Below are 23995 nucleotides of genomic sequence, written 5' to 3' on the forward strand. Positions count from 1 at the left end.
ACCAATCCATAACAAGAGGAAGTTTAACCCAAGCAAAAAGTGTAATATTAGAGGGTGAGGATAAGATTCCTTTCCTCTTACATAACTATAATAATTTGGGAGTCTATTACCAGATAACAGAGTGATTTGTGTTGTAATAATTCCTATGTCTGTGCCTTCCAATATACTTACAAACTTTTGATGGATAGGAACTAAATCCAAATAATCTTTGTACCTACTCCATAATGCTCAGCACAAATGCACATGCAAATCCCACCTGCAAAGTGGCTATTGAATTAGAAAAGTACCAAAGTGAATGTCTTCACTGAATTACAAATATACACACAATAAACTGTAGTATGTTTTATGTAGCCTCAAGTTGATTTTTTTTCCCGTGATTTTTTTTTTAAGTTGATGTACTGATAATAAAGTAAAATGGTCGGTACTGTTTTAAATATCTTCTTTCAAAAAAATATTAACAGCCTCCTACAAAAGAAAAAAATTTTGAAATAAATAAAATGAGTTTTTCCCACCCAATTTAGGTATTTTTTTTAAAAGGAAAGGGCCTCACATCAACTATATTGATTTTTTTTTTATTTTAAAGTTAATGCCATGTTAACAAAACATGTCTGCATTCTCTCTAAATTTTATATTTTAAAAAACTTAGATAATTGTATTTATTCAAAGCACTCACTCAATATTTTAAGACCTGATGTTTTGGCATACTTGAGGATTAACATTTTTTATTTATGCTGCTATTACTTTGACCTTAGAGAATGCAGATTACAAATATAAATGGATTAATTAACTCTTTTACCAGAATGAAATATGTAGCCTTGAAATATGTAGAGTTTTAAACATAATAATCCTTCTTTTGTTTTTTTCAAAGGAATTAATTGCAGGTTAAGGCTCTCCTATTTTCATAATTTTAAAAAGCAAACAGTACTTGCTAATAGTATTATATTCCGAATGAAAGCTTAGACTAGCATTTAGTAGCATATGTTTATTTAGTAAAAAATTTAATCATTCTTACCTGAATCCAGACCACATACATCATGAAAAAAAAATGGTCTAAGAGAATACAAAAGAATTTTGAACAATATAGTACTATAAAATGAGACATGAATGCTTTTCTGAATATGGGTATGATTTGACCAGACAAAATGCAATATATCTACATGAATATTGCATCTGTTTCATTGAGTGGTTTATAATTTTGAAGTTTGTCACATGTCAGCAAATATATCAGCACTTCCAGAAATAAAAAAAGGAAGTATATAGCTGCTAAGCACAATTGCTTCTGACTCATTTTAGCCATGACTGTATTTTAAATAAAAAGTTAACTTTTAAAAACAAATTATTTTTATTCATATTGCATTAAATTCTAAATGAACAGAACTGAGAACATAAAATAAGGCCAACACATTTTAGAATGAATATGCATAACATTGTATGTATGTGCATGAGTGTGCGTGCATATATAAATATACAGTAATGTCTTGGAATTGATAATCATGTCAAACCCATGGAATCTTACTGCAGTCATAGGTCATGATAATTATATTTCAATTCATTTCCTTTGAGATGCATTTTTCTTGAGATCATTATATTCTACACATGCAATAGACAGACTACATTTATAAAGGATGTTATATTTTAATTTGGAGAAAAATCTTGCAATTTTGTTTTCTTAAAAAACAAAACCAGGATATGACTATCAAGCATCTGACCAGGTAAGAAAGACATTATGCCACGCTTGACTATGGTTTATTTAAACAACAAAAATTGTGAATTGTGTGTGAATTATAAGTAGAGGCAATGATTGAAGTCCAGTTTAATCAAGTTGTTATGTTAATCTGACCTAAATGTTTGTTTCAGATATTGACTCCTTAAGCAAAAGTCCCAGAAATAAACCTAAGCTTTTCTTTTTTTTTTTTTCCATTAGAGCCATTTCCTTCTAGTCTAACTTTAAAAGGAACTTCTTGAAGGTCATTATATATAATGCATTTTCTAAAATGTAACTCAAGTGATATTAATTAAATATCTTTAGGAAATATATTTTTAAGCAATGGCGTATTTTAAACATTCTCTTGAAAGTCTAGTTAATTTTAAGTCTCCAAGATTAGAAATACACACTATTTCCAAGGTAAATAGCATTATACATTGCTTTAGTTTATCAGAATATACTGTATTTTTCACTTATTCAGTCAACGTAATCTATGGAACTACTCCCTTATAAGTCAAATTTAATCATCACAAGGTTATGGAAATAGATTCTTTGACAAAATATAAACTGATATTACTTTGGATCAAAGCATCAATATCTGAATCATTCAACACTTCCAAGAACATAATTTAGACATAGAGTTATATAATAATTTAGTTTTTAATTTTACAGGTTGTACGATATAAACTGAGTTTGCAAACGCCCATGTAGTCAGTCATATCAGTATCAAAATCAGGTTTTACTCTTTTAGGTATCAACATACAAACTCCATACTAGGTTATTTTGTCCAGAAGTGACTTGCATACACTCAACGTGGCGTGATCACCTTTCCCAGGAGGCAGCGTTTGCATTAGTAATGACCGTGAAAGTACAGTCACCAATGGGAAACCTTCCTCAGTCTCCAAAACACTTGCATTTTACAGTTCGCTCCACGCAGCCTAATTAGATGCATGTTTCGCTCTTCTCGCTTTGCCTCCAATGAACTGGAAGGCAGCGACCGATCCCCTTCAACTACCCTTTGCGACACAGACAGCGCAGAGCAGAAAGGCGTGGGGTGGGAGGGTCCTTCCTCTCCAGAATGCCAGGAGCGCCGGGCGCCGCCGCCTGCCCCCGGGCGGCCACGCGCTCAGCGCCGCCACTGCGCGTCGCCTCCCGCGCCCTCGGCTCCCTTGGCAAATACCGTCACCTTGTGCAAAAGCTCAGTGTTCGCTTAGGGGTTCACTTGTTCCATGGCCCAACATGTTTCTTCAAAACACTCTGAGTTCTGAGGTGGGGTTTTCAGTCTCACGCGTCTAGCGCAGCCCGATCAGAAAGAAAGCGCTGCGGGCGACAAAGTATCGCAGAGCCCCCTCCAGGCCCGCGCTCCCGGGCGCTCCCCTAACGCACGAGGAAGTTCCGCGCGAGAGCTGCTCCCCGCCAGCCACCTCCACCTGCGCGCTTGGAAGCGTTTTTGTTGTCGACTAACCCCCTCTAGCGCCGAAGCCGCAGCAGCCGATGCGCGGCTGCCGGGCCGGCGACCTCCGCCGCGCGCGCGGCTCCCGCCCGGACCTCTGCGCCCGCCCTGCCCTCGGGGCGTGGGCGTGAGAGCCGCGGCCGCCGCAGCGCAGCCCCCGCGCAGCCCCGGCCTCGGGCGAGAGCCCCGCGGGCCTCCCCGCGTCCCCGCGCCGCGGCTTCCCGCTGACCGGAGGCCCGGCAGGCGGCGGCGCCGCGAGAGGGCGGCTGGCGCGGGGAGAGCGGTCGCCCGCGCTCTGGGCCACGCGTGCCTCAGCCCCTGGGCAGCCCCGAGCGCGCGGTTCGACGCCCCCGCGCGGCGGGCGCTGCGGGGCCGGGGAATCCGGGCGCCCGCGGCGGGGAGGATGCTCGTGACCTCCGCCGCGAAGTCGCCGCCGCTCGGCGACGCGAAGACCTCAGCGAGCCCCGGCGCCTGGCGCCCGCCCGCGTCCGGCCTGGCGTGACCGTCCTGGCTGCCTCGTCCCTCCCTGCGCTTTCCCGGGACTCGGGCGGCGGAGGCGGCCGCCGAGCAAGGCGCTCGCCCTGGCGGGCAAGTTTGGGCGGCCGGTGCTGAGGGGCGGCCGGACCGGTCGGCGCCTCAGCCCGCGGCGGGGGCCCACCGCGCTCGCCCCCCGCGGGGCCGGAACTGTGACACGTCGGGAGGTGGCGGTGCTGGGAGCTGACTCGCCCTAAAACCTTCGGGGCTGCTGCCACGAAATGGGGAGCAAAGTGCTGGGGGGACTCAGAGTGGCCGCAGAGATGGGCGGAAAGCGGCCGCCCGGCCCGAAGCGCAGCGCAGACGCGGCCGAGCCGGCAGAGTCCGCGGCGCGAGCCCCGGCGGTCGCCCCCCCGGCGCGGGGCTGAGAGCGACCACGCGCGCCCCGCGGAGCCGCCTCCCTCGCCCGCTCGGCTGACGGCGGCCGGAGGAAAGTTCCCGCGGCTCCCGCGCCTCTTCGCGGCGGCCGCGCCTGCCTGGGGCTCTGCCCGCGCCCACGCCAGTCAGGAGATGCGCTCGGGCCGCTCGCGCCGCCCGCCGCACCTGGTCGTGCCTCCCCCCGCCCCCCACCCCTGCCGCGAGGCGCCCTCCCCGCCCCTCGCTCCCCTCCCCCAAACCACAGCCGAGCTCGCTCCTGCGCGCGCGCTCTCCCGGGCCCGAGCGAATAGTCCTCGCGCGAGCGGGACACGGCGGTGGATGCGATTCCGCTCGCCCTCAGCCGCCGGGAGCTCCCTGGCGCCGCAGGCAGCGTCCTCCTCCGAAGCAGCTGCGCCTGCACCTGGGCAGCCTGGACCTTCGTGCCCTGCCCCCGGGGCCTCGCGCGGGGGGCGCCCCGGGACACCCCCTGTGGGCCGCGTGGAGGAGGAAGAGGAGGAGGAAGAAGACGTGGACCCGGTCCCCTGCCCTCCGCGGAACACCTGGCTGCGCTGCCGCCACTTCTGTTTCGGGAGGAGGGGAAGAGAGCCGAGGAGAGCCATGGGGGGCTGCGAAGTCCGGGAATTTCTTTTCCAATTTGGGTTCTTCTTGCCTCTGCTGGCAGCTCGGCCGGGCGACTGCAGTCACGTCTCCAACAACCAAGGTAAGGGACGGGGTACCGGGCGGGAGGAGGCGGGGGCTCGGGTTGCCTCCTGCAGGTAACTTCTTCCCGGCCGCGGTTTCTCCGGGCGCCCCACTCGAGGGGTCACCAGAGCGCCCTGTCCACTTCGCGAGGGGCCGGCGACCTCTCGAGCTGCGGTCGGTCTTGCGCCCACACGTCCCCCAGCCTGCGTGAGCAGCGGCGGCGCTGGGGTCCCACTGGCGGCGGCAGGACCGCTCCCGGCTGCCGCGTCTTTCTGGGAGGTCAGGCCCCGGGGCACTGGCTTGGTGGAGACTTGGGGCTTCTGGCGGTTGCCCCCGCTCCTCCCCGCCCCGGCCAGGTTCGGTGTTGGTTGGTGCCCCCTCACGCCTTGGGCGCGAGCACACTGCTCCCGCGGCACCCGGGGACCGTGAACACCAGCCTCTTGGCTCCGGCGCTTATGCAGCCCTCGGCCAGCCGCAGCCGCTTACCACATCCACGCCGAGTGTAGACTTGGAAATTATGCCTAGACCAGATGCCCCTAGATCTGAGTCTGCACTGGTTTCTCTTCTTGCGGACGCAGAGGGGAGGGGGCTGTTGGGGGTGAGAGAAGCTTTAAGTTTGAATTTCCCATGTGTGCGTATTCTGTTCATAAAGTCAAGTCACGGACATTTTTGGAAGACTTTGTTTCTCTGGGTAAAGTGGTAAAGTGAAGGGGAATAGTGTTTGAAAAGTGAAAGAATTACCCAATGGAAAGCACTTAGAATTTTTGAGCATTTTCTTTTCTACTGTTCAAACAATGTTTATGAAACATATCTCTTTGGATTTCTGTGATGAGTATTTAAATAGATATAAAAATAACATTTACACAATCTAAATTCCTTTAGACCAAGTGGCAAACAACCATAAAAGTTTTCCAGTGCGTATCTGGCTGGATGCTCTCATTGGCACTATAATGACAACCAATAGATCACCTGTTAGGTCATACTTTTCTAAAGATTTCAAAATCTAAAACTCAGGTTATAATTGTCAGTTAACTATATTGTCTTTAAAAAATGGAGCACAGGTGATATGAAAGTGCATTGTTTGGTGAAGGCGAGGTTGACAGACAAGTGAAACAACACAGACTTTGTTAAAAATATGTATGTACACTTTATAAAGATAAATATTCAGACTCAGTATCCATGTGTTCTCATTTATATAATGAGTATTTTTGACATGTTTTCCTAATTATCACTGTTGTTTTACCTACCAGAGTGTTACCATAAATGCATATGTAAATTTGGAAGTCATCCATAACTGCCATGCCATTGAAGATGCCTCACATAATAAGTACCACTTATAGTGCCATACACTCCAATGGCTGTTTATACCATCACACACATCCCTTGTTTGTTTTTATGGGCTGTTGGCATTAAATGTGAAAGGGGTAAATTAATTAATCTGCGTTTGTGAAAATAGAAGATTGTTAAAAATAATGTAATTATTTACTTTGCTTTTTTGTAAGGAGAGAAACAATTTTTAATAATTGGAAAGTGAGACTTTATATTTGTTTATATTGCTATATTTATTAGTCAGGCATGTGTTAGTCTAGGACTTCTAAAGAGGTGTATACTTTGGGAGTCAAGTTTATTAGAAGTGTTTAACAGTTATTTTAGTGCAATAATTTCCCTAAATCAACATATATTATTTCATGTAGTGCTGTGATACACCAATAACAACCCGAGGACCTAGGAATATTAACATAAATAAAAAACACATCTGAATCTCCAAATGACTAAAGTGTCATTCTAAGAAAAGGTGTCAGATTGTAAATATGACATTTTGGATAGCAATATTAAATTTGAGGTCATAGAGGAGTGGTTTAACCTCTCAAAGTTGTTTTGAATTGTTTATATATTTTAATGACTTTCCTATACTTTTTAAAGACATTTTATCTGAAATATTTATTTTAGTAATTTGTGCTGTTATCAGTCACTCCATGTTAGTTAATGAGCATTATTCAGTTTCCCTATCAGTAGGATAGGATCCTCATCAGTAAGTAGGATCATTAAGGTAGTCTATTAAAATAAACTCCAAATTTGAATTTGTATTAACATCCTGAAAACAGGTGATACATAAGATTGCCCTTGCATAAAAAAACTACCAAGGGTAAGGTGGGTAAAAGTTAGAGGAGTTCTTCAGAAGATTGTAGGGAAAGTATGCTCAGGCTTTTTTTATTTTTTAGCCACAAGTGATTACATATAAAATGTGTTTTACAATCTAAAACACAGTGATTAGATTATTCTTTATAATATCTTTTATTATTATTCCTTATAATAATTTTTAATAGTGAAATAATCACACTAATGGCAAATGTCAGATTTCAGTTTTTTTTATATGAACATCTTGGGAATAATTTGTTTAATTTGTAGTTTTGTAAATAAATAACATGAATTAAAAAATCTTACTAATTTTTCTCCATAGAAAACATGGGACATTACAAAGGCTTAGAGTAGGTATAGGAAGTAGAAAAATTAATATAAAATATAAGTTATATCTTTATACATGTAGTGTCAGTAATATAATTTGTTTAAATTTAAGGAGATGGTATTCATGTTCCTAGTAACTTTTCATCTTAAGAGTAAATAGAATTTAAATTTTATTTGAAAAGTTTGTTGTAATATGGAGGGTAAACTTTCATTTTTTATATAACTTGCTTTTTGATTAAGGATAGTCACAAAGTAAATATATAGTATTATTTATCTTTAGCAAACTATATAATATCATTCATGGTTGAAATGAATGTATTCACTTTGTTCTGCCCTGCTAGTTTTCCATAATTAGTTTCTTCTTTGGTCATTATCATTTTAGCCTATCTCAATTTTTGATATGCTGCTTAAAATAGTGCTAAGAGTATTTTGACTACAAGAAGCATCTCTTCTCTTGTCTTTTAAGTGTCTATGACACTATGTATTATAAAGATAAAATAAATCAATTTGACTGTATTTCCCAAACTTTGATGGATCAGAAGGTAGATATACTTCCTACATCTCTTGGTTGGCTTAAGTAAGTGAAAACATGATGATTTGTATTCAGATTTCTCTTATCCCGTTAATTTGAGACTGCATATATGTAAATATAAATTATTTATATCTATTTTTATATATAAACATATATATACAAGCTTATTTCTGTATTTTTGTACTGGACACTTAGGTGAATATAAGGCACAATCTTGTTTCATATATAAGTAATCGTGTATCTGTACCAATTACAGCGGTTAGTAGTTACCAGGGGACAGTTTATTCAAAGTTTATTCTGTTTTTTCTAAATGGTAAAGTACCTCTCAGGTTGTGATTTATTTTTCCAAACTAATCAGTCATACACTTAAATAATTCATTTAATCAAAATATGGGCTGGATACAAGAATATCATGAGCTCATTTTACTACCAAGATTGTGTGATTTTTTTAATCCAGATAATTCAGTAATAAATGAAACAAAAAGCTAAATAGCTAAAGCTAACTCAATTGTACTACAGAATTTATTGCTTTGAATGAATTGAGTATAAAATCCACTGAGTTGTATGCAGATACAGGTGAATACGCCTAAAGAGAAAAATACCTGATCAATAAAATTCATACCTAAAATTAGTTGAACTACCATAATTATTGTTCATAAACTTAAAACTGAATATTATTCTTATATTTATAGAAAGGGAGGAATTGAACAATTTTTAAAAAGTTCAAGAGTAAACTTTATAGAAATTATTCAATGTTTTGTTAAATAAGGAAAACTAGAGTGATTTACAAGAAGATTTCTGAAAGGACTTTCATTAAAATGATATTCATTCACTACTCATACTTGTAAAATTGCAAGAGATTGTGATCACATGCATTCTGGTTAAGAATAAGTATTAAAAAACAACAGCATTGTAAAACAAATTGGAATAGTCATTGTAAAACTAGTCATTATAATTAATAGTCAGAAAAAAGTGAAAATGTTGTTGGTCACCTAAGTGTTACTTACTCTGGGTTTGGGATAAGACCTTTTCCTTGCATGAAAATTGTGCAATGTTCTTTAATGATATTTTCTTCAAACTAGAAGTAACAGGAGTATAGCAATTTGTATGGATGTTTCTAGAGGAAAAATATATCTAATGGCACAGGACATTCTGGTAAATTTACAACTTCACTGGACTGACAATTTCTTTGAATAATGGAAAATATATTTGCTTTTCCTTTATTAAGTATTGTTTTCTAGAATTTAATATTTAGATGATGGAGGAAAAAAGATAATGAAGAAGACACTGTCCATGTACTTACGGATTTATTGTTTTCTAGTAAGGGAGATTGACCAAAAAAAAGTTAAATTAAAAAAAAAATGGTGTAGAAATTCTGTGGAGGAAATGATAAAGGCTTTGAGATAGAGTGTAACAGGAGAGACCTGGTTTTAAAATTGTTGGTTGGTGAGTCCTATCTGGAAATGTGACATTTAAACTCAAGAAAGAGAAGGAACTAATTGTACAGATGGGGAAGAAGTGCTTTCTAGATAGAAGGATCTTTTTGGGTAGTGACTTTGGTGGAACATGAGCTTGACACTGAAGAACTGAATACAGTGTGATAGGAACTTGGTGAGCAAGGAAACCATAGCACAATGTGAGGTTTGAAATATAGTCAGGAAACAGATCTCCCAGAGAAGAAAAGGAGCTGTGGTAAGGACTTGAATTTTAATATTATTTTAAGTAAAATGGGAAGTTATTGGGAGATTTTAACCAATGGATTAAAATGAACCAATTTTGCTTTTAAGAACATTATGGCTATTCAGCAGAGAGATGATTGGAAGATGGCAAAGGTAGAATTAATAGTTTGTTACTGTTGTCTAGAAAGGGAATTATATGGTAACCTGGCCTAGAGTTGTGGTTGTGGAGATAGAGAAAGAAAAATGGATTTGAGATATATTTGGGAGACAGAATTTATGGGATCATCTTATCCGTTCAGAGAAATAAATAATCAACATTTTTTTTTTCAAGGAACCCAAATAAGTGTACCATTACTCTCAAAATGACCTTTTATACAAACTCTTGGTAATTGTAAGGGAAAGGAAAGATTAGATAGAACAAAAATATATAATAGAGGTGAGATGCCCTTTTTCACTTCAAACTATGATCTAATATTTTATTAGTAAATACAGCTTTGCTATTTGAAACCATTGTACATAAAGTAAACTCATGTTGTAACAAATACAATTTCTCAATGCGTTTCTGATACAACTTTCCATAATAGTTTTAGTCAGAGTGGGTAATAGCACAAGTGGGTAGGGACATCTTTCCAAGACACTACAGACTAGTTTTTAACTAATAAAGAGCAGTTGGAAGTTTGACTTAATCAGCCTGTTTTCTTCATCTCTGTTATGATCAGATTACTGTTACTGAGAACAAAACTAAGTGATTCTTAATATCATCAAATAGGTGTTTCCAGGTATTTTCCATTAGTCTTTTTTTCTCTCTGCATTTTATATAAGTGAAGAGAGACAAACAAATGTTCAGAAAGCTTGTAAGAAATCCACAAAATGAGATTTCAGGATGTATTATATTCTTGGGAATAGGTACAAGGGAAGAAACTTAAGTTTTCCAATAAACAACAGTAAATTGCATGTAATTTTAAAAATTTCCCTGACAGTTACCCATTACTTTGAGTTGAATTTTAATAATATATGAATGCAATTATTAAATATACAGATGCATAAAATGTTCTAACTTATACAAAAATACCACCTACATAATATATATTTAGTAGAAAATAATGCTCTGGAGATGTTTCATTTAAATATTTCCAAATATTCTTAATCACATATATAAACATGGTAATTTTTTCATTTACTTTAATATTTGGAATGTTCCAGAAAATACAGTCTTTATAAATTATTCACTATCAACTTCTTATGACAATTTTGATTTTCAGTGATAAACTAAAACTGCATGAATACATTCATTTTTTTAAGATTTATTTTATTCATGCATACAAGAATCAGGGTACAGGCCAGATGTTTGGGAGGGTGAGGGGATTCACCAGAGACAGAGTGGGGAGCAGAAAAGGCAGATCTACTGAAATACATTGCTGAGGGGATCAGTGGGTGAGACAGGAGAGGTCTGCCACGCCATGTGGGATTCTCGTTGGCCGGCGGGGAATGAACCCACTCTGCAGAGGCTGCAGACAGCTTCACAGTGCTGTGCTCAACCGCCTGTGCCACCAGGGGAGGCCTAATACATTCATTTTTTAAACAGTATTTATTAAAGACCTACTGTTTGATAAGATGGGGTACTTACTATAGTAAAAGGCTTAAGAAGAATGTCTCCTCTGAGAATATATGATCCAGTGAAAGTTTTCAGTCTGTTTGTACATCTGACAGGGGAATTTTCTCTTTTCTTAATATTAGATCCAAGGATATATCTAATCAATGAGGAAACATTTAAAAACACGTTTGTTATGTAATAGTATTGATGATTAGCCCTAATAATGTAAAATATATGCCATATATTTGTAAATTATTACTTCATTACATTTCATCTGAAAGTTAAAGCAGTCATGTTTTAATCATCTCCCTTGTGTCTAGTCAATGCTGGGTACTAAGACAACAACGATAATTATCCTATGGTCAATGTTCTTTAGAAATCCAGTCTGCTCTAGTGATATTATAGATCGTTGAGTATTTGATATTTACTCTTCAGATACTTACTAATATTTTTAGATGAATTTTAACAATATGTGAATGAGACCATGTGGGAGAGAAGGAAAGGAGTAAAGAAATATTTCCATCCTTTTTATACATTTAATTTGTAAAATTGCTTCATAAGAATTTTCTAATGTCGGTTTTATGTATGGGTATATATGCTATCTAATTGTCTGAAAAGAAAATGTGTAAATATGCATTAAAATATATTCATGTGTACAAAAGAACTGGGGTACACTTGTGGGGTGAACTTTTGTTCAAAAGTTTGGTTTATTATGATGCATTTACTTAAGGTAGGTTAAGTATTAAAATTATTAAAAACTGATTAATGTTGTAGATGCAAGTTACCAGTTATAGCCAGTAGAAGTCATGTATTTTAATTGAGCTTTTAGTTTGAGAATTGGGATGAAAGTGTGTATTTTCAGTACCTGTATTGAAATATACATTCAGTACTTTCACAGGATACTGCTGAGTCCTATAGTTATTGGCCTTTTTGATGATCTGAACTTGATGGATATATATGAGATATATATATATATATATATTTCATATCTTCCACCTATGTCATTTCATAACTTCAGGTGTAAAAGCCATACTTAATTTTGGATCATAATATATACAATATAACTTCTCCTTAGAAAATCTATAGTTCAGGGCCTCCCTGGTGGCCTAAGGGGTTAAGATGCAATCTATGATGCTATCTGCAGCCACTGCAGCATGAGTTTGATGCCCCGCCAGGCAGCTACCCACATGGCATAGCAGACCTCTCCTGGCTCACCCACTGTTCTCCTCAGCAGTGTATTTCAGTCATTCGGCCTGTTCTGTTCCCCACTCTGTCTCTGGGAATCCTGTCACCCCCCCCACATCTCTGGCCTGTACCCCAGTTCTTGTATTCATAAATAAATACATCTTTGAAAAAAAGAAAGAAAATCTATAGTTCAGGACAAAGAAATAGTTAATTATTTTGTTCTTGTAATGTTAGTTATCTCTGTGGTATTTGAAGTTGATAAAAAGTAATACTATATGTAAATATTATATACATAATTATTCATGTTATGTTAATTGATTAGTAATGTTACAAAATCCTCAGTGTGATGGGAAATAGCTTAGCATACTAGTAGATAGCCTGGAACAAAAAAGAGTTTTGTCAGTTTCTAAAATTAAAATCTATACATAGGTTTACTTGTTAACAGTCTAATGATTCAAAAATAAAACAACATAGTACCTAGGAAAATTGTCTAATGAGTTATGTAGTCTTTTACTTTGTACAGTATTATGATACTTAAATTCTGTGGCACATGAATATTGCAAGAGAAGAAAGGTCTTAGATAGTATGTAGAATGTATTATATTGAATAAAGAAAAACATTTGCCTAAAATTTAAAAAATCAATATATGGGAGTTTGTATAACTTTGATAATTATAACCAGATATATATATATATTTTTTTTAAGACTTATTTATTTATTTATACAAGCACTGGGTACAGTCAGAAGCGTGGGAGGGTGAGAGAATTCACCAGGGCCAGAGCAGGGAGCAGAACAGGCAGACGGATGAAGTATACTGCTGAGGGGAGCCACGGGTGGCAGGAGAGGTCTGCGCACCATGTGGGACGCTGGCCCAGTGGCCAGGGATTGAACCAGTGCTGCAGAGGCTATGGGCAGCACTGGGGTATAGGTCAGAGGTGTCGGAGGATGAGAGAATTCACCAGAGACAGAATAGGGCACAGAACAGGCAGATGGACTGAAGACACTACTGAGGGGAGAGCAGGCGAGGCAGGAGAGGTATATTTTAAACAGTAAATAAAGAGAAATGTTTCATACACTAGTAAATAGAAAGGTATTGCATTAATATGTATTCCAAGTAAATATTATTTTAAACTAATTGAGATGATTGCCCTCAAATTGCATTAATTGTATCTTAATATCACCTTAGTTTTTACTATTAAAGGCTGAAAATTATTTCTCATGTTGTCATAATATTTTAATATTGGTAGAGAATAAAATTATTGAAGAAGTAATAGAATCATTAAAAATATAGAATTAAATTATGTAGAGACCAATAAGTTGTGAAAACTGATATCTCAGACCACTAAAATTTATGTTTAAATATAATGGAGTGGCTAAGTTATAAACATACCAAAATGAAAGAAAAAAAGACATGAAAGAATAGCTGAATTATAACACTATTTTAAAAATGAGCTATTTGGTTAAAGAGTCTCTCTTGCTACATATATCTAACAAAACTCTGGGTTAAATCCCAAATTTCTGAAAGAATAGATGTGTTCATTGATGATAAACAATCTTAGCTTAAACATTAATAAATAACACTGGAAATTTCCTTTTATTTTGTTTCTGAATTTAAAATAATCTTAAGTAAGTAATATTTATGTTGTGAATGCAAGTGAAATGATGAGTATTTGCCAGTAAGTGTGATGGAAAATAGCTGAACAAACTGGTAGATAACTTGGTATAAAATCCTAAGAGTTTTTGTCAGTTTCTAAAGTTAAAAAATCTATATATAGGTCTACTTGTTAACAGTCTAATGCTTTAACAACAAAACAACACAGTACCTAGGAAACTTTCAGAATACTAAAATGTCTAATGAGAAAAATTAACTGTGACCTTAGTTATTTTATATGCTCACTTTATAGCAATATTTACTGAGGTAACACTCAGAAAGAGATCTCAATTTTTATTTGAAAAAGAAACACAAAATTTCAGATATGCCTATTGTTGGTATAACCTATTGTTAGTGTGGTTTAAAATAAATAAAAATTGATATGTTCCAATTTAATTGTTATTTTTATGCTGCTGTATTAGAGCAAACAGTGTAGTATAAAACTTGTTTATAGTATTATCATATAACTTTATTTTATAGATTAGAAATGGTAGTTAACCCAGATTATTAAAATAGCATTTTGGTAGTTTATTTTATGAAAATTACATGTGTAAGAATCTTTACAATAATCCAGTAATTTTTTTTTTTTAAGATTTATTTATTTATTTATACAAGCACTGGGTAGTCAGAAGCGCAGGAGGGTGAGAGAATTCACCAGAGCCAGAGGGGAGAGCAGAGCAGGCAGACTGACAAAATACACTGCTGAGGGGAGCAGCGGGCAGCAGGAGAGGTCTGTGGGGCCATGTGGGACCCTCCCCGATGGCCAGGGATCGAACCAGCGCTGCAGAGGCTGCGGGCAGCTTCGCAACCCAGTGCTCAGCTGCTGCACCACCAGGGGAGGCCCAATAATCCAGTAATTTAATAATCTTTTAATATGTATGCATCTTTTTGTTCAGACTTTTCCAACAACCTTATTATCCATTAATGCCAAATTAAAATTTAAGAATTTATTTTCAAACTTAGCATTCTATAGTTTAAATACACTCATTAAAGGTGAATAGAAAGTAATTTTTTCCCTATAAACATTACCAGATTTTAAAGTCAAATGAACTTGTTAGCCTATATAAAGTTCTTAGATAATTTTTCATTGTAATTTATGTATATATACATTTTGGGTTCTTATTTTTTCATTTTAATTTTTATTACTTAGATATGAACACTTCAGTTTTAATCATTTATTGATATGTGTTTTCCTAGAATTCTCAAAGTAGTTCAACAGAAAATATATTTTTTTCAAATTTTAAATACAATGTTAATGCCTACTCTGTTTTCCACTATGTTAGAAAATACAAAGACAAGCCACTACCTTTACCTTCTGAGAATTTCAGCTTTGATTGATGAGGTTTCTTATATGTTAGTGAATGATTAAAACATCATATACCTGAATTATATGGATTACCTATTCCATAGCTAAGTTCATATTTTATGAACTAGTGTTAGATGGAACAAATCAAAGTTCTATTATCAAGGATCTAGAAATTTACATATGTGAATTAATACATAGAGAAACTGAAAATAAGTATTTCTCACTTAATATATTAGCTGTGACTACATATAGGTCGTAATTTCACTTGATTGTTGGAAATGAAATAATATCTGCTCCCCAACCATAAGGATGATGTTACAAAATTGAAGTGATCATAGACCTGATAGTGAAATACCAGCAGTATAGCAAAAATAAAATGGAGGGAAATAATAACAAAATTTGCATACAAATAAGAAGCTTGAGTTATATACATGGGATGAGTCTCACATTTGTCAGAAATAATCATGAATGTATAAAAATAATAAGACTTAAAATGAATGATTTCAGAGACTTCAGTTTTTAAATACCTTTGAACTAGTTAACTCTGTACTCAAAGTTTAAAACATCCTACATATAAATAAAAAATAAATATCCAAATGAATATATTGACTTAACATAAATTTTTTAATAAGTAGATGATATGACTTAGTTTATTTGCAAAGTTTTATCATATAAAATATTTAAGAAATATTATAGTTAATGATGGTGAATACTTTTACAAAATATAACAAATCTAATTTTTTATTTATACATGGTTTTGTCTATTGATTATTTTATCCTTATATGAAAGTAAAATTGGCAGTACCAATATAGTTTGCATTCTATGCATTATAAATATTAAAAATGTTTATTGACATCTCCTGCCATGTAATTTCTTGTTTTATTATCATTCCCTCTTTCCTAATATGTAGGAATTCCTATTAAATACTTGTTTTTATCTGTGTTTCATAACTTAAAAGTTGTTGGTATTCTTTAATATTTATCTTGCTAAATTAGGGAAATTACTATGTGATAGGTTCTGTAATTTTTAATTTGATATTTGCTTGTAAGGTGGCACATAGAGATAGAAATTGCTGCCAAAACTTTGTATTTTAGGGCCTCTCCTGGTGGCGCAGCAGTTGAGCCCTGGGCTGCAAGGCTGCCTGCAGCCTCTGCAGCGCCGGTTTGATCCCTGGCAGCCGACAAGGGTCCCACATGGCGCGCAGAGCTCCCCTGCCATGCCTGCTGCTCCCCTCAGCAGTGTATTTCGTCATTCTGCCTGTTCTGTTCCCCGCTCTGGCTCTGGTGAATTCTCTCACCTTCCCACGCTTCTGACTGTGCCCAGTGCTTGCATAAATAAATAAATCTTAAAAAAAAATAAAAACTTTGTATTTTTTTTAAAGATATTTATTTATTAATGACAGATTATCCATGATTAGCTGTTGACATTTAGATTTGTACATTTAGAATGTCAAAAAATACTGAAAACTGTCAATTTTGTTCTAAAATTTAATATTCTTATTTTCAAACCCAAGATTTTATGGTCCTCATCTTTCCTCCAATATCCAATATTTTTTAAAAATTACTTGAAATAATTATGGATGTTTTGATAAATTGCATTTTAAATAATTGAGAAAATTACAGCTCTGTTGATAAATCTAATGGCTTATGCAACTTTTTGCATACATCTAGGTTTCTTGTTGTTATTACCATAATAACAACACCCTAGTGCAGACATTATTTCTAACTTATGAAAATAAGTATCTTTATGAGGCATAATATACTGGAATAATGTATTTCATCTCCTTTACATTATATAACACCTAGAATAGTGTTACTTATTGCTATGACAGAGTGTATAATATTTTAAAGTATTTTCTTCCATAGCAGGTAATTAAACTAGGCTGTCAGAGTCTGACTTGTAACCAAGTCTTTACCAGGTTGATAATATTTCCTGAAGTTTGATATCTTAATTATAAAAGATTATGATTTTATATACACTCCACCACACACACAGTGTTTATGATTATGATATGAATCCCATTCTCCAACTGTACCACTAATTTAGTTGGAAGTTCTGTTCCTGATACAGCACCAGCATTGAGGAAGCTTATATAAAACTGAGGGGAAAAAAGCAGTAAGTTGTTCTTTAATAGATTTGGTACTGATATATTTACTAAGATTATTCTCTTCATTGCCATTTCCTTTTTTTGATTAAAAATTTGCATTTAAGTTTATTCCACTGCAAAAGTAGATAATGTTTCTTTTGCAATGGCTATTTTTATTTCCTGTAGCCATTCTAAAAATGGAATGATTGATTTTTCATTTTGTTATGTTTAAGATTTTTATATACCGCTTGCTTATGGTAATTCCAGGTGTTAACTAAAAGTTTGTTTAGTTGTGCTTGTTACTATTTGGATATCAAGATTGACTTCAGCCACTGAATTTTCCCCATTCATTTTTTTCTCTCCACTAAAATAGTTTCTGTACAGTCATGTACACATTGATCAATAGGTAGTTGGGATATAAAATGCATATTTACTAGTCACTCTAGTAGTACTTTATATATGGATAATTAACTTCCTGGCAAAAGGTCAGTTGTAGAAATACAACTACTGTAGTGTGGAGGTGGGGGGTACTTTAAATTTCAATTTAAATCTGAATCAGGAAGTACCCTCCTGACTTGCCATTTTAGAACAGGGATCTCTGCATCTGGAACCAACCTGGACTGTGTGGAACTGGGAAAGGGCTTCTCCCTTTGCCAGTTGAAAGCCCCACAAGCCAGGCCTGTCTGGCCACCAGTTGGAGCCCAGAAGGGGATCCAGTCACCAGTGGGGCAGACCGTGGGAAGTGCCCGCCTGACTCGCCATTTTAGAACAGGGATCTCTGCGTCTGGAACCCACCAAGACTGTGTGGAACTGTGAAAGGGCTGTCCCCACAGCCAGAGGTGAGCTGAAGGCCCTACAAGCCAGGCGCCGCCTGACAGAGAGTTGGAGCCCAGAGGGGGAATCCAGTGATTTGGAGCCCAGTGGGCTATCCAGCCACTGCCAGGGTAGTCTTTGGGATCTCAAGACCCACCTCTGGAATTAAACGAATACAGAAGGAGGAGATTTTCTGGGACAGGGACCATTAACATATCCATAGTACCACCGCCCTACTGGACTTCTGGCATAACAGCATTAGATTTTATTGGACCAGACATCCCAGAAAGAGCACACCAAAGAGATGCTGGCCAGTACCAGTAACACAGTGTCCCAAAGCATAGGACAAATTAGAAAACAAGCAGCAGAGAGAAGAAAAATTACAAGCAACCAACCATGTCCCCAGGGAAAAGACCACACCACAAAAAGACAAACACCAGACTGCAACAACAGTGACTTAGAGGAACTTATGAGTCTTCCCGGTAGAGAATTTAAAGTGCCATGATTAAAAAACTGAAAGAAGTGGAAAATGATATGGGAAAAATAATCAACAATATGGGAAAAAAAATCAATGACCAGAAGAATGAAATTGAGTCCCTAAGGAGGGAAGTGAAAGAAATGCAGACGATTATATGATGAATGGAGGAGCTAAGGAACTCTGGGAAAAGCAATGAGAGCAGAATAGATGAAACGGAAGAACGAATAAGTACTCTCAAAGACACAGAAATAAAAACAACCAAAACAGAAAAGGAAAGAGAAGGATGAATGAAAAAGAATGAAGAAAGACTTCAGGAACTATCTGACTCCATGAGGAAAGGAAATATAAGAGTTATAGATATCCCAGAAAGAGAGGAGGGAGACATAGGAACAAAGAAAATATTCAAGGAAATAATTGAAGAGAACTTCCCAAATATGAAGAAAGAGCTGAAAATAGACATACAAGAAGCAAGAACACCAAACTTCCATGATGAAAGGAAAAATACAGCAAGACACGTAACAGTAAAGCTCCCAAAAATCCAAGACAAGGAAAAAATAATGAAGCTGACAAGAGGGAAGAAACAGGTAACATACAAAGGAAAATCAATCAAGCTGACATCAGACTGCTCCAAAGAAACACTACGGGCAAGGAGATAGTGAAAGGACATAGTCAACAGACTCCAAGACAACAAATGCCAACCAAGAATACTCTACCCCGCAAAGTTTTCCTTCCTCTATGAAGAAAGAATAAGGACCTTCCTAGACAAACAGAAACTCTGGAATTTCATTACAACTAAACCTCTACTCCAAAAAAATATTATAAGGAGCCCTAAGGCCAGAACCAACAGAGGTATGAATAAGAACTAAGCAAGACAATAAATAAACAAATAAATAAATAAACAAACCCAGAGAAAAGACAAACAAAATGGCAAATACAGATGCTAACATGTCAATAGTAAGTCTAAATGTAAATGGACTAAACTCTTCAATAAAAAGACACAGAGTCTGAATTCAGAAACAAAACCCAACCTTTTGCTGTCTCCAATAAACACATTTAACTACAAAAGATAAAAATAGACTAAAAGTAAAGGGATGGAAAACAATCCTACAAGCAAATGGACCAAAAAAGAAGGCAGGAACAGCTATACTGATATCAAATAAAACAGATTTCAAACTCAAAAAATTAAAAAGAGACCCCGACTGTCACTACATTATGATAAAGGGGACAATACTTCAAGAAGACATATCACTCATTAACATATACTCACCAAATGAAGGCGCACCAAAGGAAGGACAACCTTCATCATCTCTGAAAACAGACATCAGAGAAAACACATATGTAGTAGGAGACTTAAGCACACCACTATCAACAATGATAGACCAATGAGACAAAAAATAAGTAAGGACACTAGAGCTCTAAATAAGGATCTAGAGCTCATGGGCTTAACAGACATCGATAGAACACTAAACCCCCAAAAATCTGAGTGCACATTTTTCTCAAGTGCACATGGATGATTCTCCAGGATCAATCACTTACTGGGACACAAGACAAACATCAACAGACATACCAAGAATGACATCATGCCAACCATCTTCTCTGACCACAAAGAAATAAACCATAAAATGAAGGCAGGGAGCCCTCCTACCTCATGGAGATTGAAACCCACACTACTGGAAGGCCACTGGACTAATGAGGAAATCAAAGAAGTAATTAAAAAATACTTTGAGCTGAATGACAAGGAGGACACCAACTTCCTAAATGCATGGGGCACAGCTAAAGCAACAATAAGAGGAAAATACATAGCAATAGAGGCTCACATCAAGAAACAAGAAAGAACTCAAAGAAACAACCTAATCACATATCTCAAAGAACTAGAAAAAGAACAACAACAACAACAACAAAAAACTAAAACCAGTAGAAGAAAGGAAATAATAAAAATTAAAGCAGAAATAAATGAAATAGAAACTAAAAAAAAGTCCAAAAGATTAATGAAACCAAAAGTTGGTTCTTCGAAAAAAATAAATAGAATAGACAAACCCCTAGTGATGTTCACAAAGGAAAAAATGGGAGAAAGCACAAATAAATAGGATCACAAATGAAAGAGGAGAAATCACAACAGACACAGCAGAAATCAAAAGAATAATCAGAAACTACTAGGAACAGTTATATGCAAAAAATTCAACAATCTAGAAGAGATGGACAAATTCCTACAACTTTACAATCACCCAAAGCTAGATAAAGAAGAAATAGAATACCTAAACAGACCAATTACAAGCAGTGAAATTGAAATGGTAATCAAAACCCTCCCCAAAAACAAAAGCTCAGGACCAGATGGATTTATAAATGAATTCTACCAAACATTCAGAAACGAACAAGTGCCTATCCTTCATGAACTCTTTTTTTCCAATGTCTAAAAAAACTTTATTATTTCTTCATAGTATGCTTTTAATATGAGCTTCGTTCTTTTTTTTAATATTTTATTTTATATAATTCTTACATTATTTCATCTTTGCACAATGTATGCATTTTCATTATGGTTATATTCCCCATACAATTGCACCCCCCTTTATTTTGACTCTAGTCCATAAACGTTTTTAAAAAATTGAGAAGGAAGGGATAATACCAAACATGTTCTATGAAGCCATCATTACACTAATACCAAAACCGAACAAGGACAACACAAAAAAAGAAAACTACAGGCCAATCTCGCTAATGAACACTGATGCAAAAATCCTCGATAAAATTTTAGCTAACAGAATCCAGCAATGTATCCATAAGATAATTGACCACGACCAAGTAGGATTTATTCCAGGGACACAGGGTTGTTCAACATCTGAAAATCAATCAATGTAATCCAACACAACAACAAAAAGAAATATAAAAACCATATGATAATATCAATAGATGCTGAGAAAGCTTTCGACAAAGTATAACACCCATTTATGGTAAAGGCCCTTAAAATTCTCGGGATACAAGGAACATACCTCAACATCATAAAGGCCATATATGACAAGCCCATAGCCAATATTTTTCTCAGTGGTGAAAAGTTAAAAGCATTTCCATTAAGATCTGGAACAAGACAAGGATGTCCACTCTCACCACTGCTTTTCAATATAATACTGGAAGTCCTAGCCAGAGCAGTTAAGACAAGAGAAAGACATACAAAGAATCCAAATAGGGTAGGAAGGAGTCAAACTATCACTAACCGCAGATGATATGATAATATACATAGAGAACTCCCAAAACTCCACAGAAAAACTAATCAAACTAATCAATCCGTGTAGTAAAGTGGCAGGATACAAAATCAACACACAAAAATCAGTAGCCTTCCTATACACAAATAATAAATCTGAAGAAGAAGAAATCAAGAAAACCATCCCTTTTATTACTGAAACAAAAAAATCAAATACTTGGGAATAAACCTAATAAAATAGGTAAATGACCTATACAAAGAAAACCATAAAAAACTGTTAAAAAAAATAGAAGAAGACACAAGAAATGGAAAGACATCCCCTGCTCATGGATTGGAAGAATTAACATTATCAAAATGGCCATCCTACCAAAAGAAATTTACAGATTCAATGCAATTCCAATAAAAATTTCAGTGACATTTTTCAAAGAAATAGAGCAAATATTGATGAAATTCATGTGGAGCCACCAAAAACCCTGAATAGCCAAAGCTCTCCTGAAAAAAAAAAAAAAAAAGAAAGGAATGGAGGTATCACACTCCCAGACTTCAATCTGTACTAAAAAAGCCATAATAATCAAAATTGCATGATATTGGAACAAGAACAGACACACAGGCCAATGGAGCTGAATAGAAAATCCAGAAATAAACCCACAGATTTACGGTCAACTAATCTTTGACAGAGGAACAAAGAGTATGCAATGGACAAAGAAAGTTTGTTCAATAAATGGTGTTGGGAAAACTGGGTCGCTACATGCAAAAGAATGAAGCTTGACTACTACCTCACACCATGCACAAAAACCAACTCAAAATGCAATAAAGAACTAGACCTAAGACCTGAGACCATAAAATATATAGAAGGAAATATAGGTGAAACACTACATGACATACACCTCAGTAACATCTTTAAAGACACATCACCCAAAGCAGTGATAGTGAAGGCAAAGATAAACAGTTGGGACTACATCAACTTAAAGAGCTTCTGTACAGCAAAAGAGACAATAACCACAACAAAGAGACACCCCACTGATTGGGAGAAAAGTTTTGCACACAACACTAGTGATAAAGGACTGATCACGAAAATCGACAAAGAGCTGACGAGACTCAACAAAAACAAAGTAAATAACCCAGTCAAAAAATGGGCAGAAGAGCTAAAAAGAAACTTCTCCAAAGAGGAAAAGCAAACAGCCAACAGGTGTATGAAAAAATGTTCAACATCACTTGTAATCAGGGAAATGAACATCAAAACTACAATGAGAAACCCTCTTATACCAGGGAGAATGGTATATATTTATAAAACTAGCAACAACATATGTTGGTGAGGATATGGAGAAAAAGGAACTCTCCTGCATTACTGATGGGAGTGCAAACTGGTCCACTATGGTTCCTCAACCTGCTAAAGACAGAGCTTCCATATGATCCAGCAATTCCACTTATAGGTATTTACCCAAATGACACAGAAACATTAATTCAAAGGGGCACCTTAACCCCTACATTTATAGCGGCACTATTTATAATAGCTAGGCTATGGAGACAACCCAAATGCCCAATAATAAATGACTGGATCAAGAAGATGTATTACATATACACAATAGAATATTATTCAGCAATCAAAAAAGAGAAACTCATACAATTTGCAGCAACATGGATGGAGCTGGAAGGGATCATGCTCAGTGAAATAAGCCAGAAAGAAAAAGAAAAAGAAAAATACCAGATGGTCTCACTTACAGCGGGAATTTAGAAAACCTAAATACAGGACTAGGAGAAAGACTAATTATAATAAAGTAAAAATCAAAATCAACAAGCAACTATAAACCAGAGACACATTATGAGGGGGAGGGAGGAGGGAGTAGGATCAAGACAATGGGGAGTGAGAATTGTTTGGGGACTGTAACCAAGATGAAAATGCATACATTGTGCAAAAATGAAAAATGATGTAAAAATATATAAAATTAAAAAAATAAATTGACTCATCCCCAATCCACTTACCTAAGAGTAGCAAGAACAAGAACAACTGATAACTACCTATTTACAGGTGGAAAAGAGGTGACAGGAAAGTAAGACTCAAGCATAGGGATGTTAACAAGATTGAAGCCAACACAGAAACCAGTTGCATGTGACTTTACTGCAGGAGTGAATCTACGTACAGGTACAGTCTTCTAGTATTGTCTAGCTGAAAAACCTCTTGTTTAGTTAAAGCAATTGAAAGAGCATTAAGAACTTAGGCTGAATCTCCAATTGAAAGCAAGGATATTTCCTTCCCCAA

At 37.2% G+C, this 23995-nt stretch overlaps 1 protein-coding gene across 4 annotated transcripts in view; it reads left to right on the forward strand.

Moving 5' to 3' along the window:
* Positions 1-4388: 4388 nt before the first annotated feature.
* Positions 4389-23995, forward strand: part of EPHA6 (EPH receptor A6) — a gene marked incomplete at both ends in the record, with an annotated part of 657283 nt that continues 637676 nt past the window's right edge. For all 4 annotated transcript variants that reach the window (XM_084232801.1, XM_084232803.1, XM_084232802.1 and 1 more), the window contains one exon: positions 4389-4770. In XM_084232801.1, the coding sequence (XP_084088927.1) occupies positions 4389-4770 (382 nt within the window). The remainder of the gene's footprint in view (positions 4771-23995) is intronic.

Source organism: Talpa europaea, assembly GCF_964194135.1.
Source record: "Talpa europaea genome assembly, chromosome: 4".
In the NCBI taxonomy this organism is placed as follows: Eukaryota; Metazoa; Chordata; class Mammalia; order Eulipotyphla; family Talpidae; genus Talpa; species Talpa europaea.